We start from the raw sequence: 18,556 nt of genomic DNA, 5'->3' as shown, positions 1-18,556 counted from the left end.
CCTTACCTCTTTACTATTAAGCTCCCCATCCTCATCTTCATATGGACAAACTTCAATGAAGGAATCAGCCATATTCTGAGCCCCAAATGCCACTATGTTGCTTACTGGCCATCTCTTTGGTTTAATACGAGGCTCCTTTTCTCCTGCAACCTTCAACATCCCATTAGAGAAAACCACACGAAGCTCCTTCTGAAATATAATCCAGTTAATTATCATTAAATAATGGGATAAGGTACTTTCAACAGGTTAACTATTTTGTTAATTCAGGCATGTCAAGTTTAATATGAACAGTTGAACATTTTAAGAGGAGTAGAATTTAAAAAATCCAAAATGCTAAACTTTTATCAAACTTTAGTTAAATGATGCAAGAATACTATGTATAATTGTGGCTTAGCTACTACAAAAAAAAAACACATTAGTAATAGCAAAAATGCAAAGGATAATATCAAGACTGAGAACTAATAGGAAAGAATGAATAGGACGTGATTTGTTTCTCCATTAAAACAGAGTGCTCTATTTTCATTGTGTGATGACATTGTTTAATGGGTTTATTGTATATGTTGAAAGTTTAGTGGGTTGGGGGGTGGGAAGGAGGGAGGGGGAAAAGGGGAGTAAAATGACACTATGTATATTCAAGAGGGAAATGTTTGTGTGTATTTTAGTTAATATGGTTCATAGAGTGAAAAATTTTTTTTTTTAAAAAACAGAGATGCTCCATCTGAGGTTTTTGAGTTGTGAAGTGTATGAAGAGTGCAAAATTCTGAGTTTTAAAATATATCATCACTAATTAATCCAATTAAAAATTCAAGACAAAACGATTATTCAGAGTGGTGATAAGTAAAATGCACTGCTACATAAAATGGGTGAGGTAAACACCAAAGATATAAGAGATTAACTGGATGAGGGAGCAAAGGATAGGAAGACATGGCATTAGGGCAAAATGATGGGCAGAAGCTCATATGGTGGATAAATATCAAATGAATTAACTATTCCTGTGCTGTAATACTCCACGTCAGAACAACCTGATTTAAGACGTACATTTTTGCAAAATAGGATACTCTATTTACCTGAGTGGATAACGGCAGAAATAGTGCAACTATGTAATTAAATTGTGGTCCAGTGAGGTTCCAGCTTTCAGGAACTGAATAGGCAGACTCTGCAGTGATTCTCAGCAAATTAGACCCTTCTAATTGTGTTTCAGAAAGTAAAGGCTCTGGGACAGACACAGCAATATCCAGTACAGCCTGCATCCAAAACAAAACTTCTGTAAAGTACAGATGTTATAATGCTAAAAGTACAATTTTATGTATTAAACAAATTAGTGCAAATAAACAGCTTATTTCACCCTACTGATGAAATTTCCAAGATTTTGGCCACACCTTGACTGTGTGAGAACCATTCTGGTCATCACATTATAGCAAGGAAAGTGGAAGTAACTTGAATACATCCAATTGTTTTGTCACTACAAACACAGATTATATATATTTTTTATTCTAGGAAACTTAATGATATTAGCTGTTTGGAAACGGCACAAAGTGAATCATCTCTGGTTTGTTTCTCCTCTTTTCTGATAGAAAGGCTTTATTTCTTTTTAACAAGTACAAGTGCCTTTGTCAGAATCATGGGGGCCACCTACATTCTACGAGTCTGTGAGGCAACATTTTAATAACGTGTTAAAGCACTGAAGAGCTGCTTGGGAGTGCTTTATTAATTTGAAACATGATTGCTAATTGGAGCATTTTACAAAAGATTCACTGTATTCTAATTTCTTCTCTTCCTAATCAAACGTTAACATTATTAAACCCAACTAAAAGATGAAGCAGCATTAATATTTATTAAGATATATGAAGCCTGACTAAACTAAAAATACCTTCCCATCACATGTCACAGCTACATCACTAAACTAATAGTCTAGAGGTATAAACTAATTATGTAGAGAATATGAGCCTGCAATTTTTCAATACAAACTAAAAGTTTGATTTCCATTTTTAAAATACATACCATTAGGAACATAGGAAGTAGGAACAGGAGTAGGCCAAAAATGGCCCATCGAGCCTGCTCCACCATTCAATAATATCATGGCTGATCTAATTTATGACCTAACTCCACCTACCTGTCTTCTCCCCATATCCCCTAATTCCTCTATCATGTAAAAATTTATCTAACCGAATTTTAAATATGTTTAATGAAGCAGCCTCAACCACTTTCCTGGTTAGAGAATTCCAAACATTCACTACTCTCTGGGAAAACTAGTTTTCCTCATCTCTGTCCTAAATCTACTCCCCCGAATCTTGAGACTGTGTCCTCTCGTTTTAGTTTCCCCAGCCAGCTCAAAAAACCTTCCTATATCTATCCTATCCATATCCTTCATAATACTATATGTTTCTATAAGATCTCCTCTCATTCTTCTGAACTCAAGTGAATACAATCCTAGACGATTTAATCTTTCTTCATAAGTTAACCCCTTCATCCCAGGGATCAACCTAGTAAACCTCCTCTGGACCATCTCCAAAGCCATTATATCCTTCCTCAAATATGGAGACCAGAACTGGACACAGTACTCCAGGTGTGGTCTCACCAGTACCTTATACAGTTGCAACATGACCTCCCTACTCCTGAATTCAATTCCTCGAGCGATGAAGGCCAACATTCCATTTGCCTTCTTAATAACCTGCTGCACCTGCAACCTAACTTTTTGCGATTCATGCACAAGCACTCCCAAGACACTCTGCACATGCTGTAGTTTTTCACCCTTTAAATAATATTCAGCTCTTTTATTTTTCTTCCCAAAGTGGATAACCTCACACTTACTAACATTGTACTCCATCTGCCAGACCTTTGCCCACTCATCCAGCTTAACTATATCCCTCTGCAGACTCTCCTCATCCTCATTACAATTTGCTCTTCCACTCAATTTGTTGTCATCCGCAAACTTGGCTACACCACATTTGGTCCCCTCCTCCAAGTCATCAATGTAAATGATGAACAGTTGTGGGCCTAACACTGACCCCTGCGGCACCACACTTACCACTCTCTGCCCACCTGAAAAACTCCCATTTATCCTGACTCTCTGCCTCCTGTCAGACAACCAATTTTCAATCCAGGCCAATATAATTCCCCGGACTCCACTTTCCTGTAACTTACTGAAAAGTCTCTTGTGCGGCACCTTATCAAACGCTTTCTGGAAATCCAAATACACAACATCAACCTGTTCCCCTCTATCCACCGCACCCATTATATCCTCAAAGAATCCTAACAAGTTTGTCAAACAAGATCTTCCCTTTCTAAAACCATGCTGCGTCTGCCTGATTGAACCCTTACATTCCAAAAGTTTCACTATTTCATCTTTAATGACGGCTTCAAGCATTTTTCCAACTACAGATGTCAAGCTAATTGGCTGAAAAATTTCCAGTCTTCTGCCTATTTCCCTTCTTAAAAAGTGGCGTGACATTTGCTGTCTTCCAGTCTGCTGGGACCTGCCCAGAATCCAAGGAATTTTGGTCTATGACCACCAATGCATCAACTATAACTTCTGCCATTTCCTTCTGAACCCTTGGATGCATATCATCAGGACCAGGTGATTTGTCTGGCTTTAGTCCCATTAGTTTCTCCATCACTACTTCCTTTGTAACAACTATTTTATTAAGGCCCTCCCCAACATTCGCATCCTTAACTCCGCACTTGGGCATGCTGGACGTGTCTTCCACCATGAAGACTGACAAAAAATATTTGTTTAATGCCTCGGCCATTTCCTCATTTTTGCTACCAGTTTTCTTTTCTCATCCTCCAAGAATCCTATGTTAACTCTGGCCACCCTCTTCCATTTTATATATTTATAAAATTTTTTGCTTTCTGTTTTTATATTTTGTGCCAATTTACTTTCATAATCCTTTTTCCCATTTCTTATTACCCGCTTTGTAACCCCTTGTTGTCTCTTAAAGTTATCCCAATCTTCCAGTTTCCCACTGTTCTTTGCAGCTTTGTACACCTGCGCCTTCAATTTTATACTCTCCTTTATTTCCTTTGTTAACCACGGTTGATTTTTCCCTCCCTTGCTGCCCTGTTTCCTGTCCGGAATATATTTTTGTTGAGCATTACAAAATATTTCTTTGAAAATCTTCCACTGTTCCTCAACTGTTTCATCAATTAGCCTGTACTCTCAGTCCACTCTGCCCAGTTCCTCCCTCATCCTATGGTAGTCACCCCTGTTGAAGAATAATATATTAGTTTTAGATCTAACTATTTCCCCTTCCATTTGAATGAGAAATTCAATCATACTATGATCGCTATTTCCCAGATGGTCTCTGACTATTACATCATGTACTCTACCTATCTCATTGCACAACACTAGATCCAGGAGAGCATTTTCTCTTGTTGGTTCCTTAACATGCTGCTCAAGAAAGCTATCGCGGATGCATTCTATGAAGACCTCTTCCAGACTCCCACGACCAACTTGATTTTCCCAATCTATGTGGAAGTTAAAGTCCCCCATGACGACTGCCGTATCATTATTACATGCCTCACTTATCTCTCTATTTATTTCCTGTGTTATTTGGTGGGCGATAGATAACACCCACCAATAATTTTTTCCCTTTGTTATTCTTTATCTCTACCCAAATGGACTCAACATTATGCTCTTTAGATCTTATATCATCCCTCACTACTGCCTGGAGCTCATCTTTGATTAAGAGTGCAACTCCACCTCCCTTACCATCCTGTCTATCTCTTTGCACCACCGGATACCCTTGAAAGTTTAATTCCCATTTAGGGTCACCTTGTAGCCATGTTTCCGTGATGGCTACCAAATCATAGGCTTGGGTATCGATTTGCGCCTCAAGTTCACTAACCTTATTTCTACTACTGCGGGCATTCAGATAAAGTGCCCTTATGCTCTTTGTCCTTTCAATATCTAGTGACTTCTGTAATCTTTTCTTTTCATTTTTCTGCCCGCTATTTTTCTTTGTAATTTTCTTAACACTATCGTTGACCTGAAAACTCACTGCACCATCTGATTTTTTACTTTCTCCTCCCAACATTACTTTTCCTATTTTACTTTTCCTGACCATTTCTTTATCTTCCCTACCCTTTTCCCTATCACTCTGGTTCCCACACCCCTGCCAAATTAGTTTAAACCTTGCCCCACTGCTGTACCAAACATACTTGCCAAAATGTTGACACCTTTTGGATTTAGGTGCAACCCGTCCCTCTTGTCAAGATCATGCCTTCCCCAAAAGAGATCCCAATGATCCAAGAAGCCAAATCCTTGCCTTGTACACCAGCACCTCAGCCACACGTTCATTTTCCTTATCCTTTTGAACATTTGGAACAGATAGTAATCCCGAGATCACCACCCTAGTGTTCCTGTCTTTCAGCTTTTGTCCTCATTAACGAGGGAAAAAGTGTATTTGTACAATTGATAAAGAAACATGCCATCCTCCACTATAGTCTATATGTGGCTCCAGACTGATAACAACATGGTTGACTGTGAAGTGACCTAGCAAACCACTCAATTGTCCGAGTTAACCACAAATCCAGCCATCTTGAAGTCTTTTTTTATTGATTACCTTTATTTCATCTGATATGGCTTGTTCCAAATATGCTCCGAAGAAAGGGTGTATTGTAATAGTTCTTGTAAACATACATTCTCCTGAGGATGAGAAATTTAACATCAGTTCTTGGATGGCACATATAATCAGCTTTACTGAACAAATTAATCGTGTCATTTACATTACTCCTGCTGCCACCCACCTTGAACTAGAGGCAGTAGATCCACTGTAGCTTGACCCAGTATAACAGTCTTCTCATCTTTTTTTTTCTTTTCTTTAGGTAAAACTTCAATAACTGTCACTACAGTTACAAAAAAAAATTTGATCGAAACTACTACATTTACTCATTCAGTCTCACCATTTAAGCGACATTTCCTTTGTTCTACCTATCGTTCTCCCAGCTTCTCTGCTTTTGAAAATTCACATATTCTACAAAGAACAGATTAGTTCTCAGGATGGAGGATCTGTCATATGATGAAATTCTGCGTAGACTATGCATCTGTTCTCTGCAGTTTAGAAGAATGAGAGGTGAACTCATTAAAACATGCACAATTATCAGAGGGATGAAAAGATGAGATGGCGGAACAATGCTCGTCATTGTTCAGGTGTCGAGAACCAGTAGTTATGATCTAAAACTAAGATAATGAAATGAGGAAAAAATCTCTTCACTCCAAAATCAGTTAATCTTCAAAATGTTCTATGCTCGAGGGCTGTGGAGATACAGAAATTGATTGATTTGTAGATAATAAAAAAACAATAATTCTGGGAATAGGGCAGGAAAATAATGCTCAAAGATTAGTCATGATCTTATTGAATGAGGTGGACATGGGGGAGGAGGGGTTAGGAGTGAAGTGGAGCCAACTCAGAGAGGAACAATTGATTTTACCTACTTCTAATGCACAAGATTTTAGACTTTGAAAATTACTTTTAACTTTAAATATTATTAATCATATGTCCTACATCTCTCCTCTGAACAGCAATGAAGCAATAGTTCAGTTCCATCATAACCCATGGTTTTCTAGCAGCATGGGTGCTTGTAATTTCATGGCAAATGAAACTGATACTCACAAATTACTGGTTTATGCACCAAGTTATCCAATCCTTGAATTCCATCAAATGAGCAATCAAAACTAGTTGTGAAGTTGTACTCTATTTCGCCTTCAGTCACCTGCAGTTTCCCTGAGTCTCCAAGATGAACGTTATTATACTCAGCACGGACATAGGCTATTGGATTGTCTATTTTACCTCCTTTCTGAAAAAAAAACCAGAATAGACGAGAGATGGGATGAAGAAATCATAGAGATCCATTCACATTTTTAATTGAGTATTTATTGTATTGACTCTCTTTAAACATTTAGCTACAGCATAACTGTGGAATCAAGTCAGAACTGATCAATGAAATTAAAATTAATAATAGAAGTTGGTTTCAATACATTACTTCACTCTCTAACATTGTTACATGTGAGCTTGTATCATACCATCACATTTAATACCACCAGTTCACAAAATAAATTATTTACAGACACCAAATGGTTTGTTTATGTCATGGTACAAAAAAATAGAATTGAGTATCTTCTGACATAAACAAGAGCCCTAACAATGTTAGGTGCTACCCATATAAGACAATTTGACAATCATAAAATTATCAATATACTTCTCTAACAAACCCTTTGCTGATATTTTAATGGGAGCACCATCTTTATCATGTCGGGGGTCTACCTATACAAGCAATATCCTGCCTTGTTCCTGCCGGGAGGCCGAAGTGGCGCTGGGTAGCTAGGGGCAGTGCATCACCTTGAAACCTATGTTGTGATTTGGAATGCATGCGCAAATTGCCGTGGCTCTCTCTCCCTCCTCAGCATGGCAACCTGCGCATGTGTTCCAAATCACATTTTTAAAAAGGGCATTGGGTCCGTCAAAGCATGATTCCTTGATGTCACTACAAGAGGAGCACCAATGAATTAAGGTGTTTTGGTGGGGGGGGGGGGTGGTGGTGGTGGCAGTGGGAAGCGATCTGCATTGCGCTGATTGAACGGAAGCAACCACATTGATACAGGTAGACATTGACTTACCTTTTTATTCAAAGCAGATTCTGATCATCATAACTTTGAAATATTCTAAGTCGGAGAATCACAAGTCGGGGTCTATCTGTATAGGGAGTGAGCTCCCAAAGGCACCCTCACTCTGCTTAAAGAATTGTAAATACAGTAAAACCCCTGGTATCCAGCACCAATGGGGATTGGTAGATGTTGGATAAGTGTATTTTCTGGTTACTTGAGACTTACTCTTACAATGCCGAACTAATATGCCTGTATCAATAATAAATAGTTCACAAAAGACAAAAATACTATACTATACTGAACAAATTTCACTTGCATGAATATATAAACTTTAAAGCATTTTACTTTATTTTCAGTCACATTCTTTGAAAACATTTAACTGTCGCCACATTTGCAGGTTCCTCCCCCTTCACAGAACCAACCGAAAGATGAACAATAACATTAATTAACACCACCCCACCCCCAAGTTTACAGATAAAGCATCTGACCAGGGTTACTCTTACTAAGCAGGGATAAGAAGGCACTTTAAGAGAGTCACCCAAAGGTGAGCGGCATCAACCAGCTCTTCATCCCCGGCAATGGTGTTTCACACTACTATGAACAAATCATGATCAAGGGACTCCGCTGATTGAATATTTGCTCCCATCTTCACCAAAGATGGGAGAACATTTACCTTTACAATTTTAAACTTACATATCATTTTAGTCTTATTTATTTTAATTTTTTTAATTTATTTTCCTTGTTATATTTGCCATTTGCTTAAATTTCAGATACCAGGGGTTTTACTATACAAGAATCCCTTCAAATATTCAGCTACAGTCTATAGATGCCGTATGTCCTTGGAATAAGCAACTAAAATGATACATACCAAGCTCCTCCCCCTCAGCACTGTGATCTGCACTGGCACTGGATTGCGTGCTTTGATTTCAACCTCATGGTTCTCCATGTGTATATTTGCTGATTTACACCAATGCGCAAACTGGTTAAAGATAAATACAGCATTAAGATTAAAAATGAACACAATATTTCAATTAATATGCTTACCATTTAAGAGTGAGAAGATATTTATCATAGATTTTCTAACTCTGGCTCAAAGTGGTTCTATCAAGATTTTATTTTTGAACTTTCAGTCAGGTGATGCTTTCCTCATCATTTAATATTGCAAGCTGACACCATGCAAAAAAAATAAAGACAATTCATTTTCAAGAAAGAACAAGTTCATCTTTGGAAATGTGAAAGTGGAAGGCAAACTGATCACTCCATTTGTGATCCAAGGCTACTTATGCAGACCCTTGCAGTGATCACTTTAAAAAAAAATAAGACCTGAGAGCAAACTGATACCCATTACATCAAGAAAGATGCACAAAATAAGTTAAATATAGACAGTGGAGAATATATAGGAAAGGAATGTTATTAATCATATGTCCTACATCTCTCCTCTGAACAGCAATGAAGCAATAGTTCAGTTCAGTTCTTTTTCAGTTCAGTTCTTTTTCTTTGTCACACTTTATCCACAATATGCACCACCCTTAGTCAAAACAACATGTTGATATTCCCAAATTCCCAATGAATTAACTGTGTGATTGTATTGGGAAGGGTTGTGGCTGTCACATTGCAGCACTGCCCCCTACCTGATGGAAGACACACAAGGTTTGGACCCACCCTACCCATTAATACCCTTGGCATTTTCAAATATAAATTAGCTGAACTGGACTGGACTTTCCAGCCTGTCAGTACTTGGCCTTGGATAATTGGCTGTTGTAATTGGATTAACAGTCATGGAAACGATCCATAACTCTGCTCATGACCTGATCTGGACCCTCCAGCACTATAAAGTTGCCATGTGTTTTTTGCTTCCCTCTCTTTGCCAGCTTGGGACCACCATGCTTCACTCCAGGCTTAGAAACATGGAAGGGCACTGGAGAAACTGTTGGTAAGATACACCTTGGGAGCTGTATTGGGAAGGATTGTGGCTGTCATGTGACAGCACTTCCCCCAATCTAGTCAGAGGACACAGCAGTTGCCAATCAAGGTTTGGTTCCACCCCACCCATTAGTGCACACCTCACTGTTGGTCACATGTAAATTACCTGGAATGCACTGTTCAGCCTGCCTGTATTTTGCCTTGGGCCATTGGCTGTTGTAATTAGATTCACTCTCCTGCCACTGAATTGTTGGACCCCAGTAAATGATGTGGGCTTGACCCTCCAGCTCTATAAAGGTGTAATGTACTCTTTGTTCTCCTTCTTTTGCCAGCTTTGGACCATCCTGCTTCACTCTAGGCCTAAAAATGTGGAAAGATGCTAGAGAAATTGTTTGTAAGGTGTGCACTGTTAAAAGGGTTGGGAGTGTTGAATTAGTGTCCCTTGCAGCTTAGAGCTGTGCCAACACTGAGTCAAGGGGTGGTGGGGCATTGTAGTGATTTTTCCCTGAAATATACCAGTGTGTTGAGGTTTGCCTAACATGTCCTGTTTCCATCCCTGAAATAAATGTGTGCTTTGTACCTCCATTTTAACCTGTGGGACGCACACAAACTCAAACAACAGAAGTATTTAATTAGTGTCCATTGTCGCATAGAGCCATGTCTGCACTAAGTCAAGGGGTGATGGGGCATCGTAGTGATTTTTCCCTGATCATTGTATGTACTAGTTCATTTGTGTGTGTGCTATATTACCACACTAATTTTTCCATGTTTGTTATTAATGGTACGCATGTGTCAGTGCCGCAATTACTTACCCATCGCTGCTGTAAAGTGTGTGTGTTGCATCTGTTACCTTTTCCCACACTTGGCTCTGTAAATTAAATTCTTCATTACCAAAACTGTGTCCAGTGTCCTTGCCTTTCAGAGTTTGCTGTTAAGGTTCGAATTTTATACTTGGCGTGGGGAGCACTGAGACTTCATCATTCAGGTTCGTATTTTAAACTTGGCATATAAGGCTACCCCTGGTTTATTGAGTGACATTTTTTAAAATTAAGTCCCATTTTATATGCTGGCATCTATGGTTAATAAAAAAGATGCAAAAAGCTGGGGAGAGGCTCAGGTGATGAGCTTTAGGACCGAAGGTTTGAGGAGGAAGGAGTGGAAAATGAAAAGGAGTAGTGGGGGGAGGAGGAAAAGATACTGAAGGGAAGAGGGGGAGGAAAAGATACTGAAGGGAAGAGGGGGAGGAAAAGATACTGAAGGGAAGAGGGGGAGGAAAAGATACTGAAGGGAAGAGGGGGAGGAAAAGATACTGAAGGGAAGAGGGGGAGGAAAAGATACTGAAGGGAAGAGGGGGAGGAAAAGATACTGAAGGGAAGAGGGGGAGGAAAAGATACTGAAGGGAAGAGGGGGAGGAAAAGATACTGAAGGGAAGAGGGGGAGGAAAAGATACTGAAGGGAAGAGGGGGAGGAAAAGATACTGAAGGGAAGAGGGGGAGGAAAAGATACTGAAGGGAAGAGGGGGAGGAAAAGATACTGAAGGGAAGAGGGGGAGGAAAAGATACTGAAGGGAAGAGGGGGAGGAAAAGATACTGAAGGGAAGAGGGGGAGGAAAAGATACTGAAGGGAAGAGGGGGAGGAAAAGATACTGAAGGGAAGAGGGGGAGGAAAAGATACTGAAGGGAAGAGGGGGAGGAAAAGATACTGAAGGGAAGAGGGGGAGGAAAAGATACTGAAGGGAAGAGGGGGAGGAAAAGATACTGAAGGGAAGAGGGGGAGGAAAAGATACTGAAGGGAAGAGGGGGAGGAAAAGATACTGAAGGGAAGAGGGGGAGGAAAAGATACTGAAGGGAAGAGGGGGAGGAAAAGATACTGAAGGGAAGAGGGGGAGGAAAAGATACTGAAGGGAAGAGGGGGAGGAAAAGATACTGAAGGGAAGAGGGGGAGGAAAAGATACTGAAGGGAAGAGGGGGAGGAAAAGATACTGAAGGGAAGAGGGGGAGGAAAAGATACTGAAGGGAAGAGGGGAGGAAAAGATACTGAAGGGAAGAGGGGGAGGAAAAGATACTGAAGGGAAGAGGGGGAGGAAAAGATACTGAAGGGGAAGAGGGGGAGGAAAAGATACTGAAGGGAAGAGGGGGAGGAAAAGATACTGAAGGGAAGAGGGGGAGGAAAAGATACTGAAGGGAAGAGGGGGAGGAGAGAGTGAGACCGAGAGAAAGAGAGTTTCAGGTTGATGACTTTTCTTAGAGCATTGGTGTTCCCCACGAATGCTGGGAGAACTGCAGTATGATTCATCTTTTTAATCAAATACACCAAACTGAGCACTTGTCACGAACGAGCACCATCTTCCTCCTTGCTCACTCCATGAGGCTGAATTCCAGGCAACCACTCTCCCTCTTTACTGCTCATCTCCTGAGAATCCACATGGCAGATGGTCGACTTACCCCCTCCCGCCACTATCAATATTCCAGCTCCCCCCCCTCCCCCCCCCCCTCCCCCCCCCCCCTCCTCCCCCCCCCTCCCCCCCCCCCCTCCTCCCCCCCCCTCCCCCCCCCCCCTCCCCCCCCCCCCCTCCTCCCCCCCCTCCCCCCCCTCCCCCCCCCTCCCCCCCCCACCTCCTCCCCCCCCCCTCCTCCCCCCCCCTCCCCCCCTCCCCCTCTCCCCCTCTCCTCCTCTCCCCCCCCTCCCCCTCTCCTCTCCCCCCCCTCCTCTCCTCTCCCCCCCCCTCCTCTCCTCTCCTCTCCCCCCCCTCCCCTCCTCTCCCCCCCTCCCCTCCTCTCCTCTCCTCTCCCCCCCTCCTCTCCTCTTTCCCCCCCTTCTCACCTCAGCTCTTGTCGCTCTGGTCCAAAGCAGCTCTGCGCGTCGCCGTTGCTAGGGCGACAGAAGAAAGCGCCGTGACGCAATCTTGCGCCATGACGCAATCGTCCGCCCAACGGTCCTTAGTCGTCGCGTCGCGTAGCACCAGCTGTCTCAGAATTTTCACTTGCGCCAAGATTTTGAGTTTATAAACCTTCCATTTTCCTTTTTTTTGGGGGGGGGTGAAAAGTTATTAACGTGTTATTTAAACCCAAATAAAGTGCCGGACTTAATGAACAAGCATTTTATTTCAAAACCACACCAATGGACGAAAAGCAACAACAGGATTGAATTCGTCTGCAAAGCTTCACGCAACGAGAAAGAAGCACGGTGTGGAGCCGTCAGGGTGCAACGCAAGCACGAGTACTTCTTGTCAAGTCTCTCCCCCCCCCCCCCCTCCAAGTCCGGACCGTTCGTCGTCATCAACCATGTTTATTGTCATGGGCACGTGATGATCCATAAGTTCTATTTTTAAAAATTAAATCCTTTGTAAATTATATGTTCTGAGTTGAGGGACTCTCGATCCACAGCCACACCGGAGCTCATTTAAAAAAAATGCGCTGAACAGGCCGTGGTTGGCCTTGGAGGAGGTCAGAGGTCAACGGTTGCTGGGACGATGGCGGCTGGGACCGGCAGTGAGTAGTGTGGGCGCAAACGTTGCAGGGGAAATTAAGCTGTGAACCTTCTTGGTGATTGAATGTGTGTCGGAGGGGAAACTCAGAGAAGGGCTGAAGCCGTGCGAAAAGACTGGGGTCTTTAAAAAGAAAAATGTCTACGACGGGTTGTGTTGATCTCCCGACTGCCCCCGTCTTCCATTGCTTTCAATTCCAATAATGCTTTCCTCGCGCAGCGAGTCGTTCAGATCGGAAGTAATTGCATTAATTCGAGGGGAGCGAACACTGCAGTATTTACTTACACTACTTCAGGAAGGTACAGGAGGAGGCCTGTGCCCGCTGGACCATGTCACCTCAGTACAACCTTCCTCTCCCTTAATTATCTAAATGTTTTGAAATTCGTTTTTTTAAAATATACTCAGTGATTGATTTTACCCCACAGCTGTGGAGGAATTCCAAAGATTCGTCGCCTTTGAGAAGAAGGAAATGTCTTCATTTCAGACAACACTGAATTATTCATATCCATATTTACCGTCTCCAGCCCCCATCAGAAGTTGTAAATGAGAAACAAATATGGATTTTGCAGAGTTCCCAGAGAAGTGGAAAACTGCAAATGTAAATTGGTATTTCAGAAAGGAATGAGATTTCCCACCATTTTAAAAAATACTTCACTTTTTTTTTCTATCAAGTCATGGCCTCGCGTCTTTCCTGATTATATTCCATCTGCCAAGTTCTTGTCAATTCACTTAGCCTACATCCCTCACAATCACACTGCCATGTAGTGTAACATAATCAGCAATTTATGCTCATACAATCAATCACCCTGCTTACAAACTCTTCATGCTGCTACCTTTGGGGAGAACCAGCACTTTTAGGTTCAACCATATTTTTCCAATGGCTATCAAGGCTATTCGGCCCTTGAACCTCCACTCATCATAAACAGCAAATAACATCACAAAAAAAGCCTGACTGCACTATTGGAACACCACTTTTTATTGTAACTTGCACTATGGCAACTGAATATGTATTATCCATTTTTTATATTTGTTATCTCTTTATTTAAATCACATGTTTATTATTGTAGTTTCTGTTCGGCTGCAGAAAGAGAATTTCAGTGGATATGTACATTGGACGATATATATGACAATAAGATCATTACTGTATAATCATTATTAAAATGTGCTTATGCAGTAAATGTGACATCGTCGATTGGGCTAAATCTTCAATCTTGGAGAATTTTTCAGATAGCAAACAAGGAAGAAAAAGCACAATTTTTGAGCTCGCATTTTAAATATCTTGGCAAGCATGATTAAAGACTTGAACATTGATGTATTAATGATGACCAATTACTTGATACGTTATTTTAAAATACAAATTGTGTTGTGTTCACATCAATTTGCTTTTATACGTTTAAGCTAAAATTTCAAGCCATAATGTAATATTTATGGAACCTTGAAAAACCGGATTGTAATTAATAATTATGGTTAAATTGAAAACATTTATAGATGTTTTGTTTATTTATTCTGATGAATGCTAATTTAGGACATTTTTACCTCCAAAAGAGCACAAATTACTGAGTACTGGCCCAACTGAACCATGGTCAATTCGAGAAAAGTTGTGTTTGGCCTCCTCTGTGATGCGAAGTGGAGATCAGAATTGGTAAGTGATACTAAATGCAGCCATCGAACAATACAGCACAGTACAGGCCCTTCTGCCCTCGATATTGAGCTGACATATATTCCTTAAAAAAAGTACTAAATCCTCCCTATCCCATAACCCTCTATTTTTCTTTCATCCATGTGTCAGTCTTAAATGCCCCCAATGTTTCAGCCTCCACCACCATCCATGGCAAGGGATTCCAGGCACCTATAACCCTCTGCATTTATATAAAAAAACTTACCTCCCTTATGTTGCCCTAAACTTCCTTTCCTTCATTTTGTACACATTTCCTCTGGTATTTGCTGATCCACCCTATCTATGCCTCTCATAATCTTGTAGACCTTTCTCAAGTCTCCTCTCATTCTTCTATACTCCAAAGAGAAAAGTCCCAGCTCTGCTAACCTTTCCTCATGAGACTTGTTTCCCAATCCAGGCAACTTCCTGGTAAATCTCCTCTGCACCCTTTCCAAAGCTTCCACGTCCATGACAACTGATAACATGTACACAACACAATTTTGTTATCACCAACACCCCATCTTGTCAGAGAGATGAACATGGGACCTAATGGCAACTCCCCCATTTCAGACACTGTCATCAGTATAATTGTATCTTTTCATTGATAGATTACACCCTGACAGTAACAATTACTATTGCAGTGATGACTGTCCAAATAGTTCAATTATCTCTTTTGCCCAGGACCCAAAAGCACAGTGGCAACAGAACCACATATACAAGAAATTCAGAGTAGTGTATCTCAAGGATTCCACAAAAGGACTTTGCAGCACCGGCAAACATACTAACAACTTGATAACCCCCACCAACAGGATCTACATTGTAATCATAGTGTCAGGACTGCTGTCTAGAGGTCCATAGTAACTGAAGAGAACTGATTTAATGAGAAGACAAGGAGATCCAAGGATTGATTCTGACCAGTCTGATTTGGGAGCTGTCTACTAAGCTGGTATATTTAGTGTGAGGAAAAAATGTCACAATATTCCAGGATATTTGATGTGTTATTGTTTTTTAAATATATGAAACATACCCAATTTTCAACAACCAGATAAATGTACTTTTAGTCTCATTAGATCAAGAGATTGATAGGAGAAATTTGGAAGGATGAGGGCCAAATGCAGGCAAATGGGACAATTAATGCAATTAATTGTATGGTTCAAAGGCAGTAACTTGAAAGTCCCAACAGTTCTGACTTTTTAGAAAATGTATTGCACATTATTGATGCAGATCTTATAACAATTTGCCTGTTTGCTCTTTCAGGGTATCAGTTAGCAGGGCAATTAAACCTTTTGCAGAATCTGGACGGCCTCCAGACTGGTTTTCACAAAAGGTAATGGTTAAAGAACAGAGAAATTCCTCAATAAACAATATTTATGGAAGTATTTTAAAAAAATTCTACTTCTATGTCTTTTCTGTGATTTTTGGATTTTTGATAAATTAACCTCCAAGACACCTTTTTTTTGCCTTTTTGATTGATTTGTGCTCTTCTGCTTGGTAATTGGTTTTCTCATCAGTCAGGTTGGAGAAAATAAAGTACTTCAATTTGTAAATGAAGCAGGCATGGTATTCTTGGAATCCTGCTAATTTCAAGGCAAAATTTAATCTCAAAGTTTTCATTACAGTCCATCTCCATAACAGCAATTTTACATAGGTGTGGATTCACTCAGTATTACTATTGCTGAGTGAATCCACACTTTAACATGTCTTTAATTTTGCTCAGTGATTTCCTAATTCTTGATTTATTGCACCCATATTGTCACATCTACTTATTTGTAACCCTTTGCTTGGTGACATGTTTAATTTTTTTTTCTGTTTTATTGCAGCATTGTGCATCACAGTATTCTGAACTGTTGGAAACAACAGAAACACCCAAGTGAGTTTGCCACCCAAATATATGTAAATGTCTGTAAAGACAATTTTGGAGATAAAGAATGATGCTTAATTACAATTACTACATTTCTTTATAGACGGAAGCGTGGTGAGAAGGGAGAAGTTGTGGAAACTGTAGAGGATGTAATTGTTCGCAAGCTCACCGCTGAGCGAATTGATGAATTAAAGAAGCTTATTAAAGAGACTCAGGAGAAATACAGGTCAGGGCTTCACTCATTACCTGCTTAATTGTTTGTTTTATGTACATATATAAACAAACTTGATTTATAAAGCAATGAGTTCTATGGGTTTTTATAATATTTTGAGTACAACTTCGATTATCCAAAATGGTCGGGACTTGGCCTGTGTCAAGTAAACGTTTTTTTTGGAGAACTGGTCATTTTTTAAAAAGCAGCCCAGTAGCAACAGAAAATCACTTGTATCAATGTTTAAACAACAACAAACAAAAAAGAGGGCTTTTTAAGCATTAAAATAATGTTTAATTCCTACCCAAAACATGCTGGCCGCCACCAATCATTGAGATAAATCCAACATGGGCATCGCACTGAGACCACCCAACCAACATTATCAATCCCCGACATGAACCCACCGCTACTAGTGGAACATTCAAACTGGTGAGTCGGCGGGCTCCTGTCTCCCTGGTCGCCAGAATCCGAACTCTTTATCCTTAGCCTACCACACGCGCACTGAGGAAGTAGGCCGAGGGGATTATTCGGAGTCTGCATCTGGTGTGCAGAGGAGGGAGGGGAGGGAACACCACTGAGCCCGAGGTCCCCGCTCCTGCCTGGAACTCGAGGCCCCACCCCTGCCCACGAGGCTGCTTTCCTTGATGACACAGGGACAAGGGATTCTTCCTACCACTTGTGGCTGGGAGACAGTGGTGTGCAGTTTGAGAGGGAGAGAAAAGTCAATAGAGGAAGGTAAAGAAGAATTGGAGGGGTGGGGGGAGGGAGTACAATCATCTTTCGAATTTCATGTCGGGTGAATTTTTCTTCAACCTGTGAGTTCAATTCGGCTCTGAAAAAAATTCGGCTAAATGAGGATTCCTTATTTGTTTCTGATATCCTCGTTTATCTGAAAGTTTAAAAGTTCTTTTGGATAAATGAGGATTTGGAGAATTCGATTTCAGATAATCCAAGTTGTACTGTACATATATCTATTTATGTGTGTGTATGATTTGCATTTGTATGTGTATCTAGTGTGTGTGTGTAGTTGTGTGAATGTATATGTATGTTTATCATTGTGACAGCCAATTTGTGCATTAAAAGATCTATCATTGATATGTTTAGATATTTTTGTGGCATAAAAATTTTAACCAGAATACTTGGAGGGTTTTTCCTCTCTGAATGCAACAATGAATCCATAACATCACCAGAATGGCAGGCTGATGAACCCACAAATTTACATTTTGAGGTCGTACTTGAATCTTCAGATTTTTGTCTGAATCAGAACAGATTCTAAACTATTAATAGTTTAAGGTAACTCAAGACTATCAGTTAATGACTAAGAGTAATCAATGAACTACTCAGGTTATTTAGAATGGAATTGTTTTCTCATTCAGTTAATTGTGGAGAGAAACCATTGGCTTGTTATCTGCATGGCAGAATGGATTATTTTAGGACAGAAGGCAGAAAGTGGAAGAAATAGATTCTTTCATACTTATGTTAGAGATTATAAGACTTCTTCTCTCCATAGCAAATAATTGAATGAACAGAAACATAAATTCTACTTAAATACCTTGAGATACTAATTGAATTTCCAGATTGATTGGTGAGCAATTGGTTTTTAACTTTGAATGGCATGAAAATCTACAAGAAAATACCATGCAGTATAAAGCGTGCAATTTACCAAAGAACTGGAGAAATTCAGAAGGTCATGCAGCATTTTTCCAGCACTTTTGTGTATTGCACGACAATCACAGCATCTGCTGACTTTCCGGTTTAACAGCATATGAAGTGCGTCTGGTGCCGCTGTCCTAATCCATATGGTTGTGGCA

General features: G+C 40.5%; 2 protein-coding genes across 23 annotated transcripts in view; one reads left to right on the top strand and one right to left on the bottom strand.

Moving 5' to 3' along the window:
• Positions 1-12,458, bottom strand: part of cfap70 (cilia and flagella associated protein 70) — a 53,513-nt gene extending 41,055 nt beyond the window's left edge. For 3 of the 11 annotated variants that reach the window (XR_011347151.1, XM_069905391.1, XM_069905399.1), the window contains exons 1-7: positions 10,342-10,704; positions 8,475-8,585; positions 6,615-6,798; positions 5,749-5,847; positions 5,565-5,647; positions 1,068-1,244; positions 7-189 (exon numbers count right to left, since the gene is read on the bottom strand). Coding sequence is in view for 10 of the 11 variants with exons in the window: in XM_069905391.1 (XP_069761492.1) it covers positions 7-189; positions 1,068-1,244; positions 5,565-5,647; positions 5,749-5,847; positions 6,615-6,798; positions 8,475-8,552 (804 nt within the window). In the remaining variant the exon portion in view is untranslated. Of the gene's footprint in view, positions 1-6; positions 190-1,067; positions 1,245-5,564; positions 5,648-5,748; positions 5,848-6,614; positions 6,799-8,474; positions 8,586-9,695; positions 9,890-10,341; positions 10,709-11,847; positions 11,866-12,352 lie in introns of those variants that run through there. The other 8 variants (XM_069905394.1, XM_069905392.1, XM_069905397.1 and 5 more) reach the window with 8 other exon arrangements.
• brd8a (bromodomain containing 8a) overlaps positions 12,439-18,556 on the top strand; it is a 68,920-nt gene continuing 62,802 nt past the window's right edge. For 3 of the 12 annotated variants that reach the window (XR_011347150.1, XM_069905380.1, XM_069905379.1), the window contains exons 1-5: positions 13,101-13,315; positions 14,562-14,658; positions 15,931-16,000; positions 16,494-16,543; positions 16,638-16,760. Coding sequence is in view for 11 of the 12 variants with exons in the window: in XM_069905380.1 (XP_069761481.1) it covers positions 13,219-13,315; positions 14,562-14,658; positions 15,931-16,000; positions 16,494-16,543; positions 16,638-16,760 (437 nt within the window). In the remaining variant the exon portion in view is untranslated. Of the gene's footprint in view, positions 13,021-13,100; positions 13,316-13,462; positions 13,615-14,561; positions 14,659-15,930; positions 16,001-16,493; positions 16,544-16,637; positions 16,761-18,556 lie in introns of those variants that run through there. The other 9 variants (XM_069905386.1, XM_069905382.1, XM_069905381.1 and 6 more) reach the window with 8 other exon arrangements.

Source organism: Narcine bancroftii, chromosome 12, assembly GCF_036971445.1.
Source record: "Narcine bancroftii isolate sNarBan1 chromosome 12, sNarBan1.hap1, whole genome shotgun sequence".
NCBI classification, from domain to species: Eukaryota; Metazoa; Chordata; class Chondrichthyes; order Torpediniformes; family Narcinidae; genus Narcine; species Narcine bancroftii.
This window is presented reverse-complemented; position numbering and strand designations above follow the sequence as displayed.